Below are 20,526 nucleotides of genomic sequence, written 5' to 3' on the forward strand. Positions count from 1 at the left end.
TTCACTTAGCATATACCCTCTTAGTACATCCATGTTGTCTGCAAATGGCAAGCTCTCATTCTTTTCTACAGCTGTGTAATATTCCATTACGTACATACACCACCTCTCCTTTATCCATTCGTCTACTGATGGACACTTAGGTTTCTTCCATATCTTGGCTATCGTAAATGAAGCTGCAATAAACAGGGAAGCATATATCTTTTCAAATTAGTGTTTCCGTTTTCTTTAGGTAAATAGCCAGTAGTGGAATTACTGGATTGTATAGTAATTCTATTTAAAAATTTTTGAGGAACCTTCATACTATTTTCCACAGTACTTGCACCAATTTACATTCCCTCCAACAGTGCACAAGAGTTCCTTTTTCCACATCCTTGCCAACACTTGTTTCTCTTGTTTTTGATTCTAGCCATTCAGACAGGGCTCTAGGACTGATTCCTTTATATTTTAGTTGGCTTTTTAAACTATGGCTTTTTTTTTTTTTTTTTCTGTGCCCCAGGGCAGACAAATCTACTCATGGTTCCTCAGTACTATCCCTCTCCAATATAGTTCCAGTGTGTGTGGGGGGGGGGGGGGGGGCAGAGGGTTTCCCTTCGTTACCGTGTTTCCATCTTTCTTGCCATTCTCTATGTGGTCTATCTTCTGTTATGCAGAAGATGTTCAGTCAGCCCTCAGTTCTTCAGAAGGAATTGTTCCATAAATAGGTATAGATTTGGTGTGTCCATGGAAATAGGCGAGTTCAGCATCTTCCTAAATAGCCATCTTGGACCAGAATTCATGACTTAATTATTTTATAACTGGAAGCTTGTTCCTCTTAATCCCCTTTACCTGTTTCACCTCCCCCACCCCCAACAACCACCACTCTGGTAACTATCAATTTGTTTACCGTATCTATGAGTCTGTTTCCATTTTATTTTGCTTTTTCATTTGTTTTGTTTTTAAGTTTTAATTTTATTTTTTTAAATAGTCAAGGACATTTTAATTTTATCTATCTATCTACTTTAAGTAAGCTCTATGCGGGGCTTAAACTCATGACCCTAAGATCAACAGTTGCATGCTCTGCCAGCTGAGCCAGCCTGGTGCTCCATTTTGTTTTTTAGATCCACATATAAGTGAAATCATATGGTGCTTATATTTCTTCTTTACTTATTATTTTTTTAAAAATCTTCTCTTTATTTTACTTAGCACAATACCCTCAAGGTCTATCTATGTTATTGCAAATGGCAAGATTTCATTTTTTAAAAATTTTTTATGGCTGAGTAATATTCCATATACATACCACATCCTTTTTATCCTTTCATGTACTAATGGACATTTACATTGCTTCCATATCTTGGCTATTAAAAATAATGCTACATTGAACACAGTGCTGCATATTATCTTCTTGAATTGGTGTTTTCATTTTCTTCAAATACCCAGAAATAGATTTGCTGGATTATATAGTAGTTGTATTTTTAACTTTTTAAGGGACTTCCACATTGTTTTGTATAGTGGCTGCACCAATTTACATTCCTGCTGTAGTGTATAAGGTTCTCTTTTCTCCACAGTCCTGTCAACACCTTGTGTCGTTTTGATAATAGCCCATCTGACAGGTGTGAGGTGATAACTCATTGTGGTTTTGATTTGTGGTTCCCTAATGGCTAGTGATGATGAGCATCTTTTCAAACATCTCTTGGCCATCTGTATTTCTTTGGAAAAAATGTCTAAGTCCTCTGCTCATTTTTTAATCAGGTTTTCCCCCTTATGTTGTGTAAGTTCTTTTTATATTTAGATATTAACCCCTGATCAGATGTATGATTTTCAAAAATGTCCTCCCATTCAGTAGGCTATGTTTTCATTTTGTTGATGGTTTCCCCCACTGTGCAAAAGCTTTTTAGTTTGAGGTAGTCCCATTTATTTTATTTTAGCTTTTGTTGCCCTTGCCTGAGGAGACTAGTTCAAAAAAAAATGTTGATGTTGAAGATGAAGAGCTTACTGCCTATGTTTTTTCTCCTAGGAGTTTTATGGTTTTCAGGTCTTATATTCAAGTCTTTAATCCATTTTGAATTTAATTTTATATGTGGTGTAAGATAGTGGTACAATTTTCCCAGCACCATTTATTGTCTTTTCTCCATTGTATATTCTTGTCTCCATTCCTGTAGATTAACTAACCATATATGTATGGATTTATTTCTGGACTCTCAATTCCATTCACCTGTGTGTCTGTTTTTTGCCAATACCATACTGTTTTGATTATGATAGCTCTGTAGTATAGTTTGAAATCAGGGCACATGTCACCTCCACCTTTGTTCTTTCTCAAGACTGTTTTGGCTATTTGGGATCTTTTTAAACCACAAATACACAAACATAAAAAATTTAGATTTCTTTGTTCTAATTCTGTGAAAGATGCCATTGGTATTTTAGTTGGGATTGCAATGAATCTGCAGATTGCTTTGGGTAATAATTTTGAGAATGTTAATTCTTCCAAACAATCACCATAGAATATCTTTCCATTTATTTGTGTCATCTTCAATTTCTTCCATCAATGTTTTATAGTTTTCAGAGTACAGGTCTTTCATCTCTTTGGTTAAATTTATTCCTACAGGGTGTCTGGGTGGCTCAGTCCATTAAGCATCTACTTCAGCTCAGGTCATGATCCCAGGGTCCTGGGATCAAGTCCTGCATTGGGCTCCCTGCTCAGCAGGAGTCTGCTTCCCCCTTTCCTTCTACCCCTCCCCCATGCTCATATGCATACTTTCTCTCTCAAATAAATAAAATCTTTTTAAAAAGCAAATTTATTCCTATATATTTTATTCTTTTCAATGCAATTATAAATGGGGCTGGTTTCTAAATTTCACCTTTTGATGCTTCATGATAGAAACATAACCCATTTCTGTATGGTAATTTGTGTCCTCTGACTTTACTACGTTCATTTATTAGTTCTAATAGTTTTTTGGTGGAGTCTTTAGGGTTTTCTAAATATAGTACCATGTCATCTGCAAATGGTGACAGTTTTATTTCTTCCTTACTAATATAGATGCCTTTTTTTTTCTTGCCTGATTGCTATGGCTAGGACCTCCAGTGATATGTTGGATAAAAGTGATGAGAGTAGCATCCTTGTCTTTTTTCCTGATCTTAGGAAAAAAGCTTGCATCCTTTTTTCACCATTCAGTATAATGTTAGCTGTGGATTTGTCCTATATGGCCCCTATTATGTTGAGGTACATTCCTTCTATACCCACTCCCTGAGAGTTTTTATCATGAATGGATATTAATTTTGTCAGATACCTTTTCCGCAGCTATTGAGATGATCGTATGATCCTTACGCTCTGTTTTGTTGAATTTGGTTTGTGACGATTCTGTTGAGGACTTCTGCATCTATAGTCATCAGGGATTTTGGTCTGTAGTTTTCTTTGTGTGTGTGTGGTGTCTTTATTTGGTTTTGGTGGCCTCACAAATATGTTTGAAAGCATTTCTTCCTCTTCAATTTTTTGGAATAATTTGAGAAGGATGGTCATTAACTCTTATTTATTTATTTGTAGAGAGTGAATGGGGAAGGGGCAGAGGGAGAGGGACAGAGAGAATATTAAGCAAGCTCCACACCAAGCATGGAGCCCAGTGCAGGGCTTGATCTCACAACCCTGACATCATGACCTGAGCTGAAATCAAGAGCTGGTCGCTTAACCAACTAAGCCACCCAGATGCCCCATTAGTTCTTTAAATGTTTAGTAGAATTCACCTGTGAAGCTGTCTGGTCCTGGAATTTTGTCTTTTGGGAGCTTTAAAATTATTGATATAATTTCATTACTTGTAATGAGTCTACTCAGATTTTCTACTTTGTATTCAGTCTTGGATGGTTGCTTGTTTCTCAGAATTTATCCGTTTCTTCTAGGTTTTCCAATTTGTTGCTCTATAATTGTTTGTAGTAATCTCTTATGAGCCTTTATATTTCTGTGGGGTCAACTGTAATTTTGTTCATTTCTGATTTTATTGATTTCAGCCCTCTTTTTCTTAATCAGTCTGGCTGGAGGTTTTTCAGTTTTATCTTTTTAAAGAACCATGTTTTAGTTTCATTTATCTTTTCTTATGTGTTTGAGAGAGAGAGAGAGAGAGAGAGAGAGTGTGTGTGTGTGTGTGTGTGTGTGTGTGTGTGTGTGTGTGTTTGGTGCCTCTTTCATTTATTTATGCTCTGATCTTCATTACTCCCTTACTTGTACTAACTTTAGGCTCTGTTCTTCTCTTTGCAGTTCCTTTAGATATAAAGGTAAAAGTTAGGTTGTGTATTTGGGGTTTCCTGTTTCTTGAGGGGAGCCTGTATTGCTGTGAACTTCTCTTTCACCTGTTTTTGCTGTATGTGATTACTTTTGGAAAGTTGTTTCCATTTTCATTTGTCTCATGGTATTTCATTAGTTTCAGGTGACAAAAATACCTCCAACACTTTCATGATTCAAAAGTGCCTGCGGCTGACTTTTTGAAGTAACTTTTAATATTAGACCAGTTTTAGATTTATAGTTTACTGAAAAGATAATACAGAGAGATCCTCTATCTTCCACATCCAGTTTTCCCATTGTTAACCTCTTAATTTTATAGTACATTTGTCACAATTAATAAACCGATATAGATATACTTTTATTAACTAAAGGCCAAATTTCATTCTGATCTCCTCATTTTTCCCTGATGTCCCTTTTTGGTCCCAGGATCACATCCAAGATACATTATATTTAATTTTCAAGTCTCCTTATGCTCCCCTTGGCTGCAACAGTTTCTCACACTTTCCTTTTTTTGATGGCCTGGACAGTTTTGAGGAGTACTGGGTAGGTATTTTGTTGAATGCCCCTCAACTGGGGCTTGTCAATTACTTTTCTCAATATTAGACTGGGGCTACAGGTTTTGGGGAGGAAGACCACAGAAGTGCCATTTTCATCACATTATCCTAAAGTTAGCTATAATCAAAATGACTTATCACTGTTCTCGTTGACCTTGATCACTTGGCTGAGGCAGTGGCTGAAAAGCAACTATTACACTTACACCTGGCCAGAGAGAAAACGTTAGTTGGTACTGAGGTCTATGGACACGTGGGACATTTTTTAGCTTTCAGCTACGAAGTTCAGCCACCGTAAACAGACTTGAAATTAAGTGAAGTATGTACTGTATAAAAGTATACAACAGAGTTTGTGCTGGGGTGGGTGCTGAGGAGAAGGCACCTAGCACGTGTAACAGGTGAGTCCTTTTCTGCCCTGGCAGTGCCCAGGCTCCTGAGAGGACTTCTGCCTGAACACGAGAGGCAGGACTGACAGGCTGGCTCCTGCAGCCTGCCTGCCCCATGCTGACTGTTCTACTAGGACTGAGGAGACCCTCCCCAGTGCTGGCTTCTGAGGTTCTTGGCGGTCCCACTTATCACTGGGACTCCCCTCATATTCACATTCAAACAGAACCTGCCCGGGGAAGGGAGCAAGAGGGGGCTCTCTGGGTGCTGGGAACATTCCTTTCTTGAGTTGGTTGCTGGCTGCATAGTTATTTTTGGTTTATGAACATTAATCAAGCTATTCGTGTTCTGTATGTATATTACAAGTTAATAAAAAATAGAAACAAAAGCAAATAAAAATTCTAAGAGCCAGCAAGTGGGTGCTTTTTAAACTTGCTCTTTTAACCATTTTTAAGTGGACAACTCACTGGCATGAAGTAAATTCGTAATACTGTGCAACCATCACTATTATCCATTCCCAAAACTTTGTCTTTATCCCAAACAAACTCTCCATCCCTCTCCCCTGCCCAGCTCTTGGTAACCTCTATTCTACTTCTTGTCTCTAAAAATTTGCTCTTTTAGGTACCTCCTATAAATCAATCATACAGTATGTGACCTTTTGTGTCTTGCTTATTTCAGCATAATGTCCTCAAGGTTCATCCATGTGGTACCATGTATCAGAACTTCATTCATTTGTAGGGCTTAAAAATATCCCACCGTATATACCAACCACACTTTATTCGTTTATCTGCTGATTGACACTTGGGCTGTTTGCACCTTTGCTATTGCGCGTAATGCCGTTATGAACAGGGGTGGCTAAGTTTCTGTTTAATTCTACAAATTCTTTCACAAAGAAATAGAATTGCCAGATCATATGGTAATTCTGGTTAATTTTTTCAGGAACCGCCAAACTCTTCCACAGTAGCTGTACAATTTTAATATTCCCAACTGGAAATATGAGACTTACAATTTCTTTTTTTTTTGAGAGTTCCAATTTCTCTACATCCTCACCAACACTTGTTCTTTTCCATTTTGTTTTGTCTATAATAGCCATCCTAGTGGGTGCGCATCATTGTGGGTTTTGTGGGTTTTGAACTGCACTTCCCTAATGGCAAATAATGTTGGGCATTTTTTCATGTGTTTAATGGCCATCAGTATATCTTCTTTGGAGAAAAGTCAATTTTGATCTGTTGCCCATCTTGGATTTAGATTTTTGCTATTGTTGATTTGTAACAATTTCCAATATATTGTGGATACTAAACCCTTTCAGATATTTGATTTCCAAATGTTTTCTTCCCATTCCATGAGTTTGTCCTTTCACTGTCTTACTAATATCTTTTGATGAACAAAAGGTTTTAATTGTGATGAAGTTCAATTGACTTATTTATTGTCATTGCCTGTGCCTTTGGTGACATTATCCAAGAAGTCACTGCCTAATCCAATGCCATGAATGATACTCACTTTGACTTGGACCATTCTTTATCCCTCACATCAGCTGGGTTTCAGGAAGGAATTCATTGTAAATAGCAAACATACATTTTTTTAAATTAACAAATAAAACTCTTTGGATTGCTACAGTGAACACACCTCACTGAAGACTTACTCCTCTTTATGAGGGAAATGGAGTCATACAATTGTAACTAAAAGAATAAGTACATGGGGACACATAAGACCTAGCTTTGGCTATGGGCCCTGGTAGCAAGCTGTGACCTAGAAGAAGTCCCCTTCTTTCTCTGAGCCTCCATTTTCTCTTCCACGTCATGAAGGTGTTGCAAGGGGGCAGGCTCTGGGGTCCCAACTGTCCTGCCCATCCATGTTTGGATAGCACCCTGGTACACAACACTTGTCAAAGGCCAGACCCTTGGCCTCTTCCCTGGAGACAACCCACCTCTTCCTTGGAATGTGAGTGAGACTTAGCGTGCTACAGAAGGGGAGACTTACAAGGGTGAGGACTTCCCGGGCAATCACATGGGCTCTAGGAGTCCAGAGCAGGAAGTTCAGGAGGAGGCGCCTGATGAGCTGTTGACACAAAGGTGGTCTGGGGTCTCTGTCTCTGCTCTCTGCAGCTGCTGCCTGAAGATCCTTGGCTGAGAGACTCGGACTTCTAAGCAGCTTTTTGAGGCGGACGAGCACTGCTTTTACCTCTACCTGGGAAGTATAAGGTGAGAGATTAAGGAAGAGTCAAGACAGGAACGGTTCTAGGATTTACTTGGGACTTTGAAGCAAGCCTCCAGAAAGAGGAGAGGACTGGTGCCTGAGGGAAGGCAGACAGAGGCGACTCATGTCTGAGCTTACACACTGCTCCACACAAACCCAAATGGGCGTAATGGAAATTTCTTGACTTTTCTTTCGTCTTGCTCACTAAGCAGCCAAGGCACCATGCCAGGAATTTTTTTTTTTTTTAAAGAAAGGAAATGGAGAAAAATCCTCAGCAGAATGCAGTCAGATTTTTATATTGTGGGAAAAAGAACAAAAAGCTCCTTGAAGACTCGCTCACTATCACAGCCACAAATCAATTAAAGCCCCATGCAACTGGACCTCCACTGAGCCAATGTTCTGATAAGAATGAGGTTTGCCTTTTGCCTTTTGCTATCTTTGAGGGGAGGAAACACACACACACACACACACACCCCACATTTGTTTTGTTTTAGACACTAGGACAGTCTGTTCATACATGTTTAAAGCCCAAGCAGAGGTCACAAGTCTGTGGAATGCACATAATAACGGTGATTGTTATAGGTCTGTGGGTTGTTTTTGCATAAAAAATTCTTATTTCATGCTGAGACTTCTGCTTGCTATAATGGTACATCAAGTTGTGACTTGGAAACAAAGAAAAAACTGAAAAGCCATAGATCCAAAATGCCACATGGCACTCATGAACAGCTATGTTCCGTCACTTTCGGAAGAATACTTGGGCCTATTCTGAGAATTCCCATGACCAATTTTATGGATTTTGTGTCTTTTTTTTTTTTTCCCCCTGGAAGTTAGGGCCTCATTCAATGAAGTCTGTCATAAACTCCAGTACACTAGGAGTGCTGTGTGAGCTATTCTGACCACAGTCCAAGACCGTGAGAAACTGTACCATGGGGCTCTTCCACGGAGAATGGCAGCATTCCAGCAGGAGAGGGCTACTCTCTCACCACCTGCTTCTGTCAGCTGGGCCCAGCCTGCCCTCATCTGATGGCATCTATGGGAGCCCAAGACCCTCCTGCCATCTGAATGGTGTACAAAAATGTCAGAGCTTAGGAAGCTCTGCCTTCATATCCATTTTCTTCTTGACTGAAAAATATCTTCTTGACTTTCTACCTTTGTCCAGTACTCCCTAAAACTGGTCTTCTTCATCCCAGACCATCTTTCCCTTTAAATGCCTTCCGTGTCCATAACCTTCTACCTGACAGGCCAAAACTTTAAACACTTTTTAATTTGTTTTTAGGTAAAAGACATAAGCTTTCTTTTCTAAGTAATACTTTTTGTCCTGCATTATGAAAATTTACATATGCTCACGGTAGAATTAGAATAAAAAGTATATAACCCCACTACCCAAATAAAAGTTCTGATCTATCTTAATCTCAGACTGGTCGTGCTCCATTTTCTCCAGAGGACATGGAGGAAATCAGGTTCACATCCTTCTCATCTTCTTCCCATGCCTTGTGAACACAGCACTATGTTTTCTTACAGTTTGCACAGTGCACTGGAAGCAATGTCATGTATCTATGGTCTTTGAGAACATGATTTTTCACAGCAGAATGCTAGTTCATGGTTAGAATATGTCACAGTTTATTTAGTCAGTTCTTTACTACTGAAAGTTTAGGCCATTTGTAACATCTACAATTGCAATAATGCTCACGTCTTACACATAAATCTTTGTATGGCTCTCTAATTACTTCCCTAGGATAATTCCTCGAGGTAGAATGACAAAGTTAGAGAATGGCCTAATTCTTAGGGGTATACAAACACAGGTGTTTTTTGTTTTTATCGTGATCCAATTCAAAGTCAGCAAGAGAAGATGGACATCGGTTGGCAGTGAACATGGTCTGCAGAGAGCAGGACGGGACTTTGTGCGGCGGTTGCTCTTGCTTCCTCATTACTGAACCTCAAGGATGGCCGGGAAGACAGTGCTTCTAGCCATGGTTTACTATCAGGGCTGAGCAATTAACCGGATTTAATGACACATTTTGAGGAAAAGGCACAGATGTTGTCAGGCTCATTCAAATCTCCCAATAATCACACGTTCAAAGGCAGCTCACAGTTTGTTTCTCAAGTAACCCAACAGACCATCAAAGGGATTAAAGCTCGAAAAACCCAGAAGAGAGAGAGGTATGTCTTACTAGTTAAACTAGGAAAACTGGGCCCATTTGCTCCTCAGGACATCACACACACCAGTGCCTCCAGCTGGGCACAAAGGAGGAAGAAAGAGGCTTTGGGATCACAAACTTGAAGTGTGGCTTCAATCACAAGATGAATAGCCACCTCTGACAGAGTAGCTAAGACCGAAGCAAATATGCTAGCCCTAAACTACCCTGAGTGAACAAATTAATCTATTTTTTTAAGAGATTTTATTTATTTGAGAGAAAGCAAGAGAGAGCATGATCTGTAGGGGAGGAGGCAGAGGGAGAGGGAGAAGCAGACTCCCTGCTGAGCAGGAAGCCCAAGATCATGACATGAGCTGAAGGCAGACGCTTAACCAACTGAGCCACCCAGGTGTCCGGAGCTAATCTATTTTTATCCAGTATGCCTAAGCATCCTGGAGTAAGAACTATGCACAGGTTTTATTTAAAAAGAAAAAAAAAAAAAAAGACAAAGTTAAGTATTAGAAAGACATGCCAATGCAGAACTGTCTAGAAATTACATTTTTTGGGGGGACAATTTATTTCTCTATAGTTCAAAAGTGAACCTCTGTTAGTTTCTATGATCAATACAGAATTTAACACATAACCTTCCAACTTAGCTTATAAACAATCAAAGTATATATAACAGGGCTTTGCAAATCCTTACTGCTACATACATTTTAACTACTACTATAATTAAAAATAAGGATCTCCCTTAATTAGAATTAGGAGTTCCCATAATTACTTTAATTGATATTTTAAAAGGGAAATAGAAGGCTTTCTTTTTAATCATACAGCAACCCTCAGATACATTTTGTGGATTATGATAATTTCTTTAAAATGTCCTATTTTTGATCCAAAATAAATTATCGCCAAATTTCAAGTTTCCAAAATCCAAAACTCTTTCTTTCCTCTACCATGCAAGCCTTTAAACAAGTAAAATAAATATACCGACATATCTGTATTAGTCTCTGCTTTTTTCCAACAACGGAAAACATCAAGCAAATAGAAGCACTGTTCTCTATATAAAGGAACCTGCTTCCTTTAATTATTGAAATTAGCAAAAAGTGCTAGCAGTTAAAGTTTTAAAAACTGGCAAATAAATGTATGCGAGGGAGGTGCCAATGCCTTTAATCAAAGCGTGGCTTCCTGTAATCATTACACTCCACATAAAACAACAACTCTCTTTGCCACAGACAGTCAGTCTAGCACTTAGTGGCTCTGTTATTTATGGAATGCCCAAGACCTTTTTCAGAAGCTAAGGGGTTAACATCAGATTACTTTAATAAGAGTTCTAAACAAAGCTGGTAATGTGAGGACCTGTTGACTGATCCAAAAAAGCAGTAAGTCAAGACAGGCCGGGCTGCTGATCAGAGAGAGGACTGTGCTCCTCAGAAAAGCAGTCAGATTCTGCACAGCAAATGCTAGAGGACATGGCCCCTGGGCCAGGAGCATCTGTAAACGAGGGCAGAGGTGGCAGCTGAGCAAGAACAAATAAAACGTGGGGGATAGAAGGGCTATGCCTCGTCTACTCGATGCCTCTGAGGAAAGCAGAGTGGCAGTGTCCTGTCTCTAGTCGACTCTGTGAGGAAAGAAGACGTCTCCGACCACACACCCAGCACGCACACACCTATCTGGGTGGACATCAACTTCCTTCCACAATGAACACAGTGAACACTCAGCGCTTAGGTGCCTGGGGGTTAGTAGAAGCCAACCCCGCTACAGGGCCCTTTCCCTACAGGATCCTTTCTGATCCCGAGGTGGACCCGGAGCCCTGTACGCAGTGGGCCTTGCCACCCACCATGGTCTGTGCTCGCTGCAGACTCCCGTCACGTGGGCTGTAGCTGAATGCCAAGAGCCAGAGCAGGGCCTCAGGGGGTTCAGCTTCTGACATCACTAACTGCTCAGCTGCGATATCAGCCCATCCTCCAAAGTGAATGAACAAAAACCAGCACTCAAAGGGGCCTCCGTAGGACCTGGAACAGAACCAAAACACATGGCAGCCGGCAACTTGATTTCTTTCGCTTTTTGGTTCTTAAAGCTACTGTAACGTTTGTGAATGATTGGCTTAAATTGTTCTTATGCACTGAAGTACAACTTGCAAGGAATACAAGTTAGACTCAGAAAAGTACTCACAATGCCACGCTGAACTCATCACAGGGCCATCAAAGGCAGGTCTTTCAAAACACCAGGTGCCCTGAGGACTTCACATATTTAAATCTTTATATCCAAGGACCATGAGTGAGTACAGGCCTTTGACAAAGAAAGATTCAGGACCATGACCAACAGGAATGCTACAAGATGAGAACCTGCAGGCCCCCTCTGCTTTCTAGCTGGCCTGCACTGCTGGGCTGCCGCAGAAAGTGGGGCCCCCAGCCATGAGGTGGCCACCCAGGCAGCTCCAGAGCAAGAAATGAGGGGGCTCCTGTGGGTCCAGATGGAGACCAGGGAAGGGACGCAGACAGAAACATGCATGATTTCCTTTCTGACAAAACACAAGGTTCTGGTCAGTATTTTGGCAATTAGGAATTTTGAATGGGCTGTATACTGTATTCTTTCCTGTCATCATATGTATGTCCGAGCTGAAAAGTTAGAAGCTTTTGTGAAGCTATCCTTTTGTCATGCTGGGAACTGAGAGGTGCACTGGTAGTTTAAAGGGTAGACTCTGCTCAAGGAAATGACTCATTACTATGCACAGCGACAGTGTCAGCAGCTTAATATCTCCCCTGGAGAAAATGGAGCAGGACTGGCCTGAGATCAGGGTAGATCAGAACTTTCCTTCTGAACCAGGGCAACTCCTGGAACAGGAGAGTTCTGCGCCTCCCTTGGTTGGATCTGGGCCTGCTGTATCTGTTCTAAGAACAAGTGATTAAATGTTGTAAAATCAAGCTTGTGGAACAGTGGAGAGAAAAGAAAGGAGGGTATTAATCTTACTTGTCCCATAGGAGGGAGATGTGGTGCTCTGTGGGCCACCTCAGTGGTCGGCTGGGTTATGATGTCTCAAAACAAGGGACAGGCTCCACAGGGCCTCTCCCCTACAGACCTCACTATAACATGAGCACCAGGGCTCTCTCACACTTCCTGCTCACAGGTGGGCATCACACCTGGATGAGAGCTTAGAGTGAGGCTTGCACAGATGGGCCTGCTCCTTGCTGTTTTCTGCCAGTAACTGAGCATGTGAAGCAGTCCCAGTGGCCAGCTAAGAAAGCATCTAAACCTGTTCACCCACTCCTCTCTGCAGGTGGAGACTGGGACCTACTTAAGGCAGATCTAGGTTAGGTAGGAGTCCCACAGGGTTTGGGGGCTAGGTCCTGCTCTGCAACAGAGACAACCTAAAAGGATGCACATGGGGCTGACAGGTGTTACAGGTCATTACTATGGCCAAAACTCTATCCCTCCTTGGCTGCTAGTTCTTTTTGTCTCATTTATTATTGGGGAGGGGTAGGTGAGTAACTGGCACAAAGCCTTCATCAGTGACTGTGAACATAAGGAGGACCAACCAGACTTTGTGATGGCTCAGTGAGGAGATAACAGAGGATTTCAAGAGGGAATAGTGGCAGAAGAACAAATAAAGACAGTTTCAGTAGGTTAGTAAAGACAACAAATAAAATATTTACACTCTACAAAAGTGTAAGTCAATAGGAAGCAGAAGGGTATTATGTCACAAAGAACATAATAAAGCCTAAATGTGATTGCTTTTAGGAAAATAATGTGAGAGGGTACTTAATATCAAGTTAGAAATTAATTCATATTAGAATGGACTTTCTAACTTTAGATACACATTTATTAAAAAAGAGGAGGAAAGGGGAGCATTTTACCCTACTGTGCAAGAGAAGAATTTCCTTCCCTTGAGAGTAAGAGGAAAGGAGAAGCCAAGGGACCCAGAGGGCACTGCCCTTCTCCTTCTGCGTGGCTGGGGGTGGGGCAGCATGTAGGCACCGCCTTTCCTACAGGGTCTATTCTTCTTATTGTTATGCTTGTATATTTCAAAATCCAATACCAGTCATTACTGAGGACAGTTTCTACACAGGTATTTAAGTATGTATCTGTTGATTCTGAGCTGCTCAAAGTGATACGTGTAGCTGGCTATGTGTTTCCTCCACTTCTCAATCAGCAATGTGCTTACCTCTTTGGGAATGGTCGGTAATGCCAACCCCTGTCAGCCCTCCGTGAAGTAAAGATCAGGATCAAGAGAAAACACTACGATGCAGACCTAGGAGTCGTCAGGATTTGCTTACCTGTGAGTCTGGTCTTCAACTATTTCTCTGAGCATTTCGGAAATATGTTTCAGTGGCTGGTGCCACAGTTCTTGTGGGATCTCTGTGGGCAGAGAGACACACCAGAGGGAACTGAAGAAAAGTCAAACCCATTAGGACTATCTGCTGCTAAGAACAGAAGAGCTTTGGAAAAAGGCCTTATTTTTCCTGGTCCATGGGACCCATACCACTGGCTTCATGCTATTCCCAGCCGATATCCATCCCTTAGGCCTGGGAAAACCCTGTGTTACTTAGAACTAAACTTCACAGGCTCTTTAACTCACATACACAGAAAGAGACAAACCGCATAAGCAGCCTGCCCTCGGACTGGAAATGTTGTAGGGCAGATAGCCCAGGTGTTTTTCTTTTCTACCCTCCACCCCATCACTGATAATTCATGATTTCAAAGTACATGGAGCTGTTGATAAAAGTCAACAAGGAACTAAGGATAGGCTGCCCAACTGTTTTTCTATGACTATGATGAATTCAAAATATGATTTCAGGTTTAAACGAAACAAAAGGCCAGGAAAATAATACACGGTATCCTACAAATGTCCTTTCTTGAGTTAGTTTTTCTGGTTTGACAATTATCCTATGATTTTAGACACATCTGAACCTGTATGTTTCTGCAGTTCTAAACAACATCTAAAAAAGTTACCACTTTTCCATGCGGTGACAGATTCTATAATTAAATGCATCAGAGGATAATGTAAGCGACGGGGTAAGCACTGCCAGCGACTCCACAACTGTCATGGGTACAGGATCATACGTTATCTTTCCCTCCCTGGAATGTCCGTAACTCTTGACTGGTAGCCTGTGAAGGCACGTTTCATTTTCTTCTTCGTATTAATTATTTAGACCCTTATTTCATGTCCCCCTCTACTTGTAGCTCTTGGATAGTCAGGGCTCATAAGTGATCTTTTATGCCCCACAGGACTTTACAGTGGGCACAAAATCAATTTCTGATGAACAGAAAATTCTACTATTAAAAAATACTTCAGGGACATCTGGGTGGCTCAGTCAGTTAAGCGTCTGCCATCAGCTCAGGCCATGATCCCGGGGTCCTGGGATTGAGCCCCACATCATGCTCCCTGCTCGATGGGGAGCCTGCTTCTCCCTCTGCCCCTCCTTGTGCTCTTTCTCTGTCTCAGGTAAGTAAATAAAGTATTTAAAAAAATACTTCAATTTGTGAACTTAACATTTCCCCCCCAAAAAGTTAATACGCTGAAAAAAAGAATAAGAGGAACTACTGCTAAAATGCACTTACTTATTTTTGGACATAAGTCTGGGAGAGTCACACAAAGGAAAAGGTAAATGGCTGACTTCATGCCCAAGGTATCACCTTAGTCTTTTGTTTATAGATTTCCCAACTTAAAAACTAACAATTCTCGTATTTTTACTGGAGCTCATTCAGCTTTTCACACAGGCTGAGCCCAGGCTTCTCTAATCTGACCTAAGCTGTAAAGTGTACCCCTTGAAAGAGAAATGCTGACTTTTCTGTCTTGTTATCAAAGTTTTCCCATTGTGTTCCCACAGGATGAGTTTCACAACACTGCTGACCACAGGTTCCATCAGCCTCATTATCACCTCTACTACTCGCATCTGAGTGGAGGGGCTCAGATGGGTCACTCTGGGTGAGAATCTACAGCTTCTGGAAAAAGGAACAAGAACTGGATTTTGTAAAATGCTCTGAAACTTTGAATCATCTACTTTCCTTGAATAAATCAATTTACTCAAGTCTCGGGAAAAAATGCAAGCAAAACGGACATAAAAAAGGAGTATTACCAACTCTTTCTATCTTCTTTTTCCCTCCACAGTTAAAAATGCCTTCTTCTCTGGCAGAGTCTCTGCCTTTCCCTCAGATGCCAGGCTTCCGTGGGAAGGACTTTATTCTCTGTGCCTGAAATGTAGCCTAAACACAAGTTCCCTCGCATGCTAACAAGTCCACCCCAGTTGGGTTAAGGATGGAATCATCACTTTCCCAACTGAATGTGGCCAATGGAAGGCTGGCAAATGAGATTAGAGAAGGCCATGATCTATACACTTAACTGAATTCTTTCAAAAGTCTTCCCTTGACTCAGGAGAAATTCCCCCTAAATTCCCTAGGCTTTGTTCATCATTTTATCTTTCCTTCTGTAACAAGCGGCACAGAGTAGAAAGAATGAAATACAAACATCTTCCTCAGCCAACTCTTAGCCTGTTCCTGGCATTCAGGTGGATCTGGCTAGCACCAGTAGAGGCCTATGTTATCTGGAGCAGACTATCAAAACCTATTGAGAGGACGATTTTTTTTCTTGCTTTTGGTAAGTGATGACAACTGGGAAGTCCAGAAAATTCTCATATCAAAATCCCACAGAATGTGAGACCCTGAGAGGTTGAAGGGATGTTAGAGATGACCAAGTCCATCTCCCCTGTTATATAAATAAGGGACTGGTAGTGAAGGGTCATGATGTGTCCCTGTTCTTTCTTAGAAATTATTTTAATATGATCAGAATCAACTTTCACGTACCTTTTGGGTGTTGTAGCAGCACCATAACAAGGGATGGAGAGCCATAAGGAAAGTAGGTCTTGAATGTAAACTTCAGCTACAATAGAATAAAAAATTCAAAACCACATGAACATTTGGGTTGAAAGAGATATTAAGAAAGAACAAAATATTGCATCATCTGCCCCAAAAAGACCTACTAGTACTAACATGGTCAGAATGTTTACTTAAACATTTATTTTTTAAAAAATGCTTCCAATAACCTTGTAAATATGTTCCAGAAAAATGAACCTTTTTGAAATCACCTTCTGGGGCTTAAGAAAAATAAAGTTATGTTCCTGGTGTCTTTATAGCAGTTCTTTACCTCACATGAACCCAATTATGCACATAAATCTCCTATTTAAGTGAGAGTTTCCAAGGCAGTTGTGAGATGCTAGGTATTCCAGCATGGTTTTTTAACAACAAAAAAAGCATGAAACAACAACGGTGCTCACAATACTTTGAGGGCCAAAGTGCTATAGTTCTTTATACCCTCTGAAGGCAGAGTGGCTTTTAAGTACTTTTATAAGAAATTAAACGAAAATCTAGAAAGAGTGAAGTGCTCAGGCTTTGATGAGTTTTGGTAAATCTGTAAATCCATCACCCCAGTCAAAACAGAGAACATTTTTGTCACCCCAAGAAGTTCCTTTGTGGTTCTACCACTCCCCAGCAACCAATATTTTGATTTCCGCAAGAGAGTTTAGTTTTGCTTATTCTTGAATTTCATATAAATACAAAGAGTACGCATTCTTTTGTGTCTGGTTTGGCTCAACATCTTTTTTTGAGATTCATCCATGTTACTATGCTTGAGTCATTCATTCTTACATTCTTTTTTATTGCCTGGAACAATCACTGTATGAATATACTGTAATGTTTATTCATTCTCCTACTGAGGGGTATTTGGGTTGTTTCCGGTTTGGGGTTACTATGAAAAAAAGCATCAAATTAACATTCATATTTATGTCTTTTTGTAGACATGTGCTTTCACTTTTCTTGGGTAAATACCACAGGAATGGAATTACTGAGTAGATGCCTGTTTAACTTTATTAAGAAAATGCCATGTAGTTTTCCAAAATGGTTGTACCATCTCACACTCCACCAGCAATTTATGAGAATCCCAGTTGTTCCACAGAGCAAACCTTTGATATTGTCAATCTTACTAATTTCAGCCACTCCAATGGGTATGAAATGTCACCTCTTTATGCATTTACTATGCGTCTCCTTGACAGCAAATGATGCTGAGTGATTTTCATGTGTTTACTGCCAATTTATAGATCTTTTTTGAAGCATGTATTCATTTCTTTTGTACATTAAAAAAAAAAAGTTGTTTATTAGGGAGTAAGAGCTTTATGTAATCTAGACACAAGTTCTCTGTTAAATGTATGTATTGAAAATATTTTCTCTTACCTGGTGGCTTGCTTTTTCACTTTCTTAACGATGTCTACCAAAGAAAAGAAGATTTTGATTCTGATGAAATCTATAATTTACCTATTTTTTCTTGTATGGTTTATGCTTTTTTTATTTTGCATCCCTTGTAAGAAATCTTAGATGGTTCCAATGTAAAAGAATATATATTCTCCTACGTTTTCTTCTAGGAGCTTTATAGTTGTAGCATTTATGTTGAAGTCTATGATCTACCTCAAATTAATTCTTGTATTTGTGAGGTAGAGGTTCTTTTTTGCCATATAGATATTCAGCTTTTTCAGCCCATCTGTTCAAAACGTTCCTTTCCCCCGCTGAATTGCCTTTGTGCCTCTGTCAAAGACCAACTGACTATACACGCACATACACATGTATATATAAAGGATGAACTATATGGATATGTATTTCTAGACTCTTCACTCTTCAGTTCTACCAATCTATCTATCCTTTTGCTGATACCTCACAGTCTTGAACACTGTAGCTTAAAGTCTTGAAATCAGGTAGTATGAGTCTGCCAGGTTTTGTTTTTTGTTGTTTTTTTTTAAATTTTTTTTTTTAATTTGTTTTTCAAAATTGTTCTGGATATTGTTCTGGAATTATATGGGTTCTCTCTTCAAATATTTGTTTCTTTAAGCAGTGTTCTGTAGTTTCCAGCATAGAGGTCTTATACATCTTTTATTAAATTTACTTCTAAGTATTATTTAAGATTAATTTATTTATTCTGGTAGGGGGAAGGCATGTGGACAAGGGGCGGAGGGAGAGGGAAGGCAGATTCCTCATTCAGCACAGAGCCCGATGCAGGCCCAATCTCAGGACCCCGAGATCATGACCTGAACCGAAACCAAGAGCTGGACACCCAACTGACAGCGCCCCCCAGGCGCCCCTTAAGTATTTTTTTTTTTTTTTATTAAAGATTTTTATTTATTTATTTGACAGAGAGATCACAAGCAGGCAGAGAGGCAGGCAGAGAGAGAGGAGGAAGCAGGCTCCCTGCTGAGCAGAGAGCCCGACGCGGGGCTCGATCCCAGGACTCTGAGATCATGACCTGAGCCGAAGGCAGCGGCTCAACCCACTGAGCCACCCAGGCACCCCGCCCCTTAAGTATTTTAAGTAACTGTGCATTTGTCTTTCTCTCTTTGCGTCTGTCAATTTTGGCTTCATGTATTTTGGAACTCTGTTATTAGGCTCATACCCATCTATAATTGGTATTTCTCCTGATGACCTGACCGTGGTGCCATTATAAAATGTCCCTCTTTATCTCTGGTCATACCGTGTCTTGAAGTCTACGTCATCTGCGGCTTGTAGTGCCACACCAGCTTTCTGTGCTTATTATCTGTATAACCTTTCTTTTCTTTTAATCTACCTCTATCTTTATAGTTAGAATGGATCTCTTGAAAACAACATAGAGCTGGATCTTGGTTTTTTTATCCAATCTGACATTTGTGCCTTTTTACTAGCATATTTAGCTAATTATTATTTAATTTTTGTAATTAATATACTTGTTAGTATGTTGGGTTTAAGTCTACCTTTTGATGTTTTCTTTTGTCCCATTTATTTAGTATTTGTTCCCCGGGCAGCTAATAGTACCGTCTTAATGACGTCTCAAGTCCATCAGTTCGTGCCTTCATTTCTGGGCATCCGTGACCCTACAAAACCCTCTCCCACTTCTCATATAAGAGATCTAAAGAGACAGTTAGCAGAGACCCCAATGTAGTTTCCTTTTTTCAAGGCTTAAATCTCCTCCAATTTCTATGTACTTTTTTGGTTGCTCTCTAGTACCTTCAAATTGTTTTTAAACATATTTTGCTCAGAGTTTATAATTTTTATGGGAGATTTAGTCTAATACATTATTGGACTCTGCCACAGCTGGAACCAGAAACTGAACTGATAGGCAAGTTTAGAAAAAGTGGCTTGTTGTGGCAACACTAATCCAGCTGGGCACGTTGATGGAGCTGCACTGTACTTGCCAAATACAACAAGGGTGAGAGGAAAGGATAAAAAGAGAATGCGAAGCAGTGAAGACAAACATTTCTGACAATGGGAAAGAATGTGGATGAATGGGATTTCTCATAAACGTTGGGGGGAGTATAAATTGGCCCATCTACATATGAGAACAATTTGGCAGTATCTACAGAAGCTAAATCTTTGCATACCTAATAACCGGCACTTCCACCCCTAAATACATATCCCAGAATGTTCAGAGCAACCTTATTTCTAAAAGAAAACAAAATCTGGAAACAACCCAGAGGCCTACCACCACTTTCCCAACAATATACTGTACAGCAACACCCCACCACGGCTACACACAACATAGGGCTAGCTTGGTGAATGGAAAAAGCAAGGCTCAAAAGACTGCATATAGTATGCCACTCTTGTCTGCTGTTTGTTTTATGAAGTGCCAAAAAGTATAGAAAACATGGGTTAGGAAATCCCATATATGTGATCACACTATTTTCAGAAAAAGCAAAGGAACGATAAATATAAATTCAAAACAATGGCTATGTGGGGGAGAAAGTCCAAGCTATGTGGATACAGATAAATTATTGTTACCGGTCCAGGTCTCGTTTGGATATCAGATTCACAGATACTCATTTTATTAAGAATAAATGCATGCATGAATGAATAAAACATAGAAAGGAAAGAGAGTTATTCATGGATCACACAGGACACAGGGTGTTATGCATTAAGGATTATGATTAATCTAAAAATGGGCACTCAAGAAGGCAGGAGATCAATGATGAGAAATGTTGTCAATTAAAAAGGAAGGCAATCAGGA

General features: G+C 40.2%; 1 protein-coding gene across 1 annotated transcript in view; it reads right to left on the minus strand.

Moving 5' to 3' along the window:
• LOC111139106 (Fanconi anemia complementation group C) overlaps positions 1 to 20,526 on the minus strand; it is a 173,140-nt gene that overhangs the window by 4,236 nt on the left and 148,378 nt on the right. The window contains exons 10-13 of the mRNA XM_022491255.1: positions 16,314 to 16,389; positions 13,787 to 13,868; positions 11,350 to 11,524; positions 7,162 to 7,368 (exon numbers count right to left, since the gene is read on the minus strand). Coding sequence (XP_022346963.1) covers positions 7,162 to 7,368; positions 11,350 to 11,524; positions 13,787 to 13,868; positions 16,314 to 16,389 — 540 coding nt within the window. The remainder of the gene's footprint in view (positions 1 to 7,161; positions 7,369 to 11,349; positions 11,525 to 13,786; positions 13,869 to 16,313; positions 16,390 to 20,526) is intronic.

Source organism: Enhydra lutris, unplaced genomic scaffold (genome assembly GCF_002288905.1).
Source record: "Enhydra lutris kenyoni isolate GAN:26980312 unplaced genomic scaffold, ASM228890v2 scaffoldscaffold95, whole genome shotgun sequence".
NCBI lineage: Eukaryota > Metazoa > Chordata > Mammalia > Carnivora > Mustelidae > Enhydra > Enhydra lutris.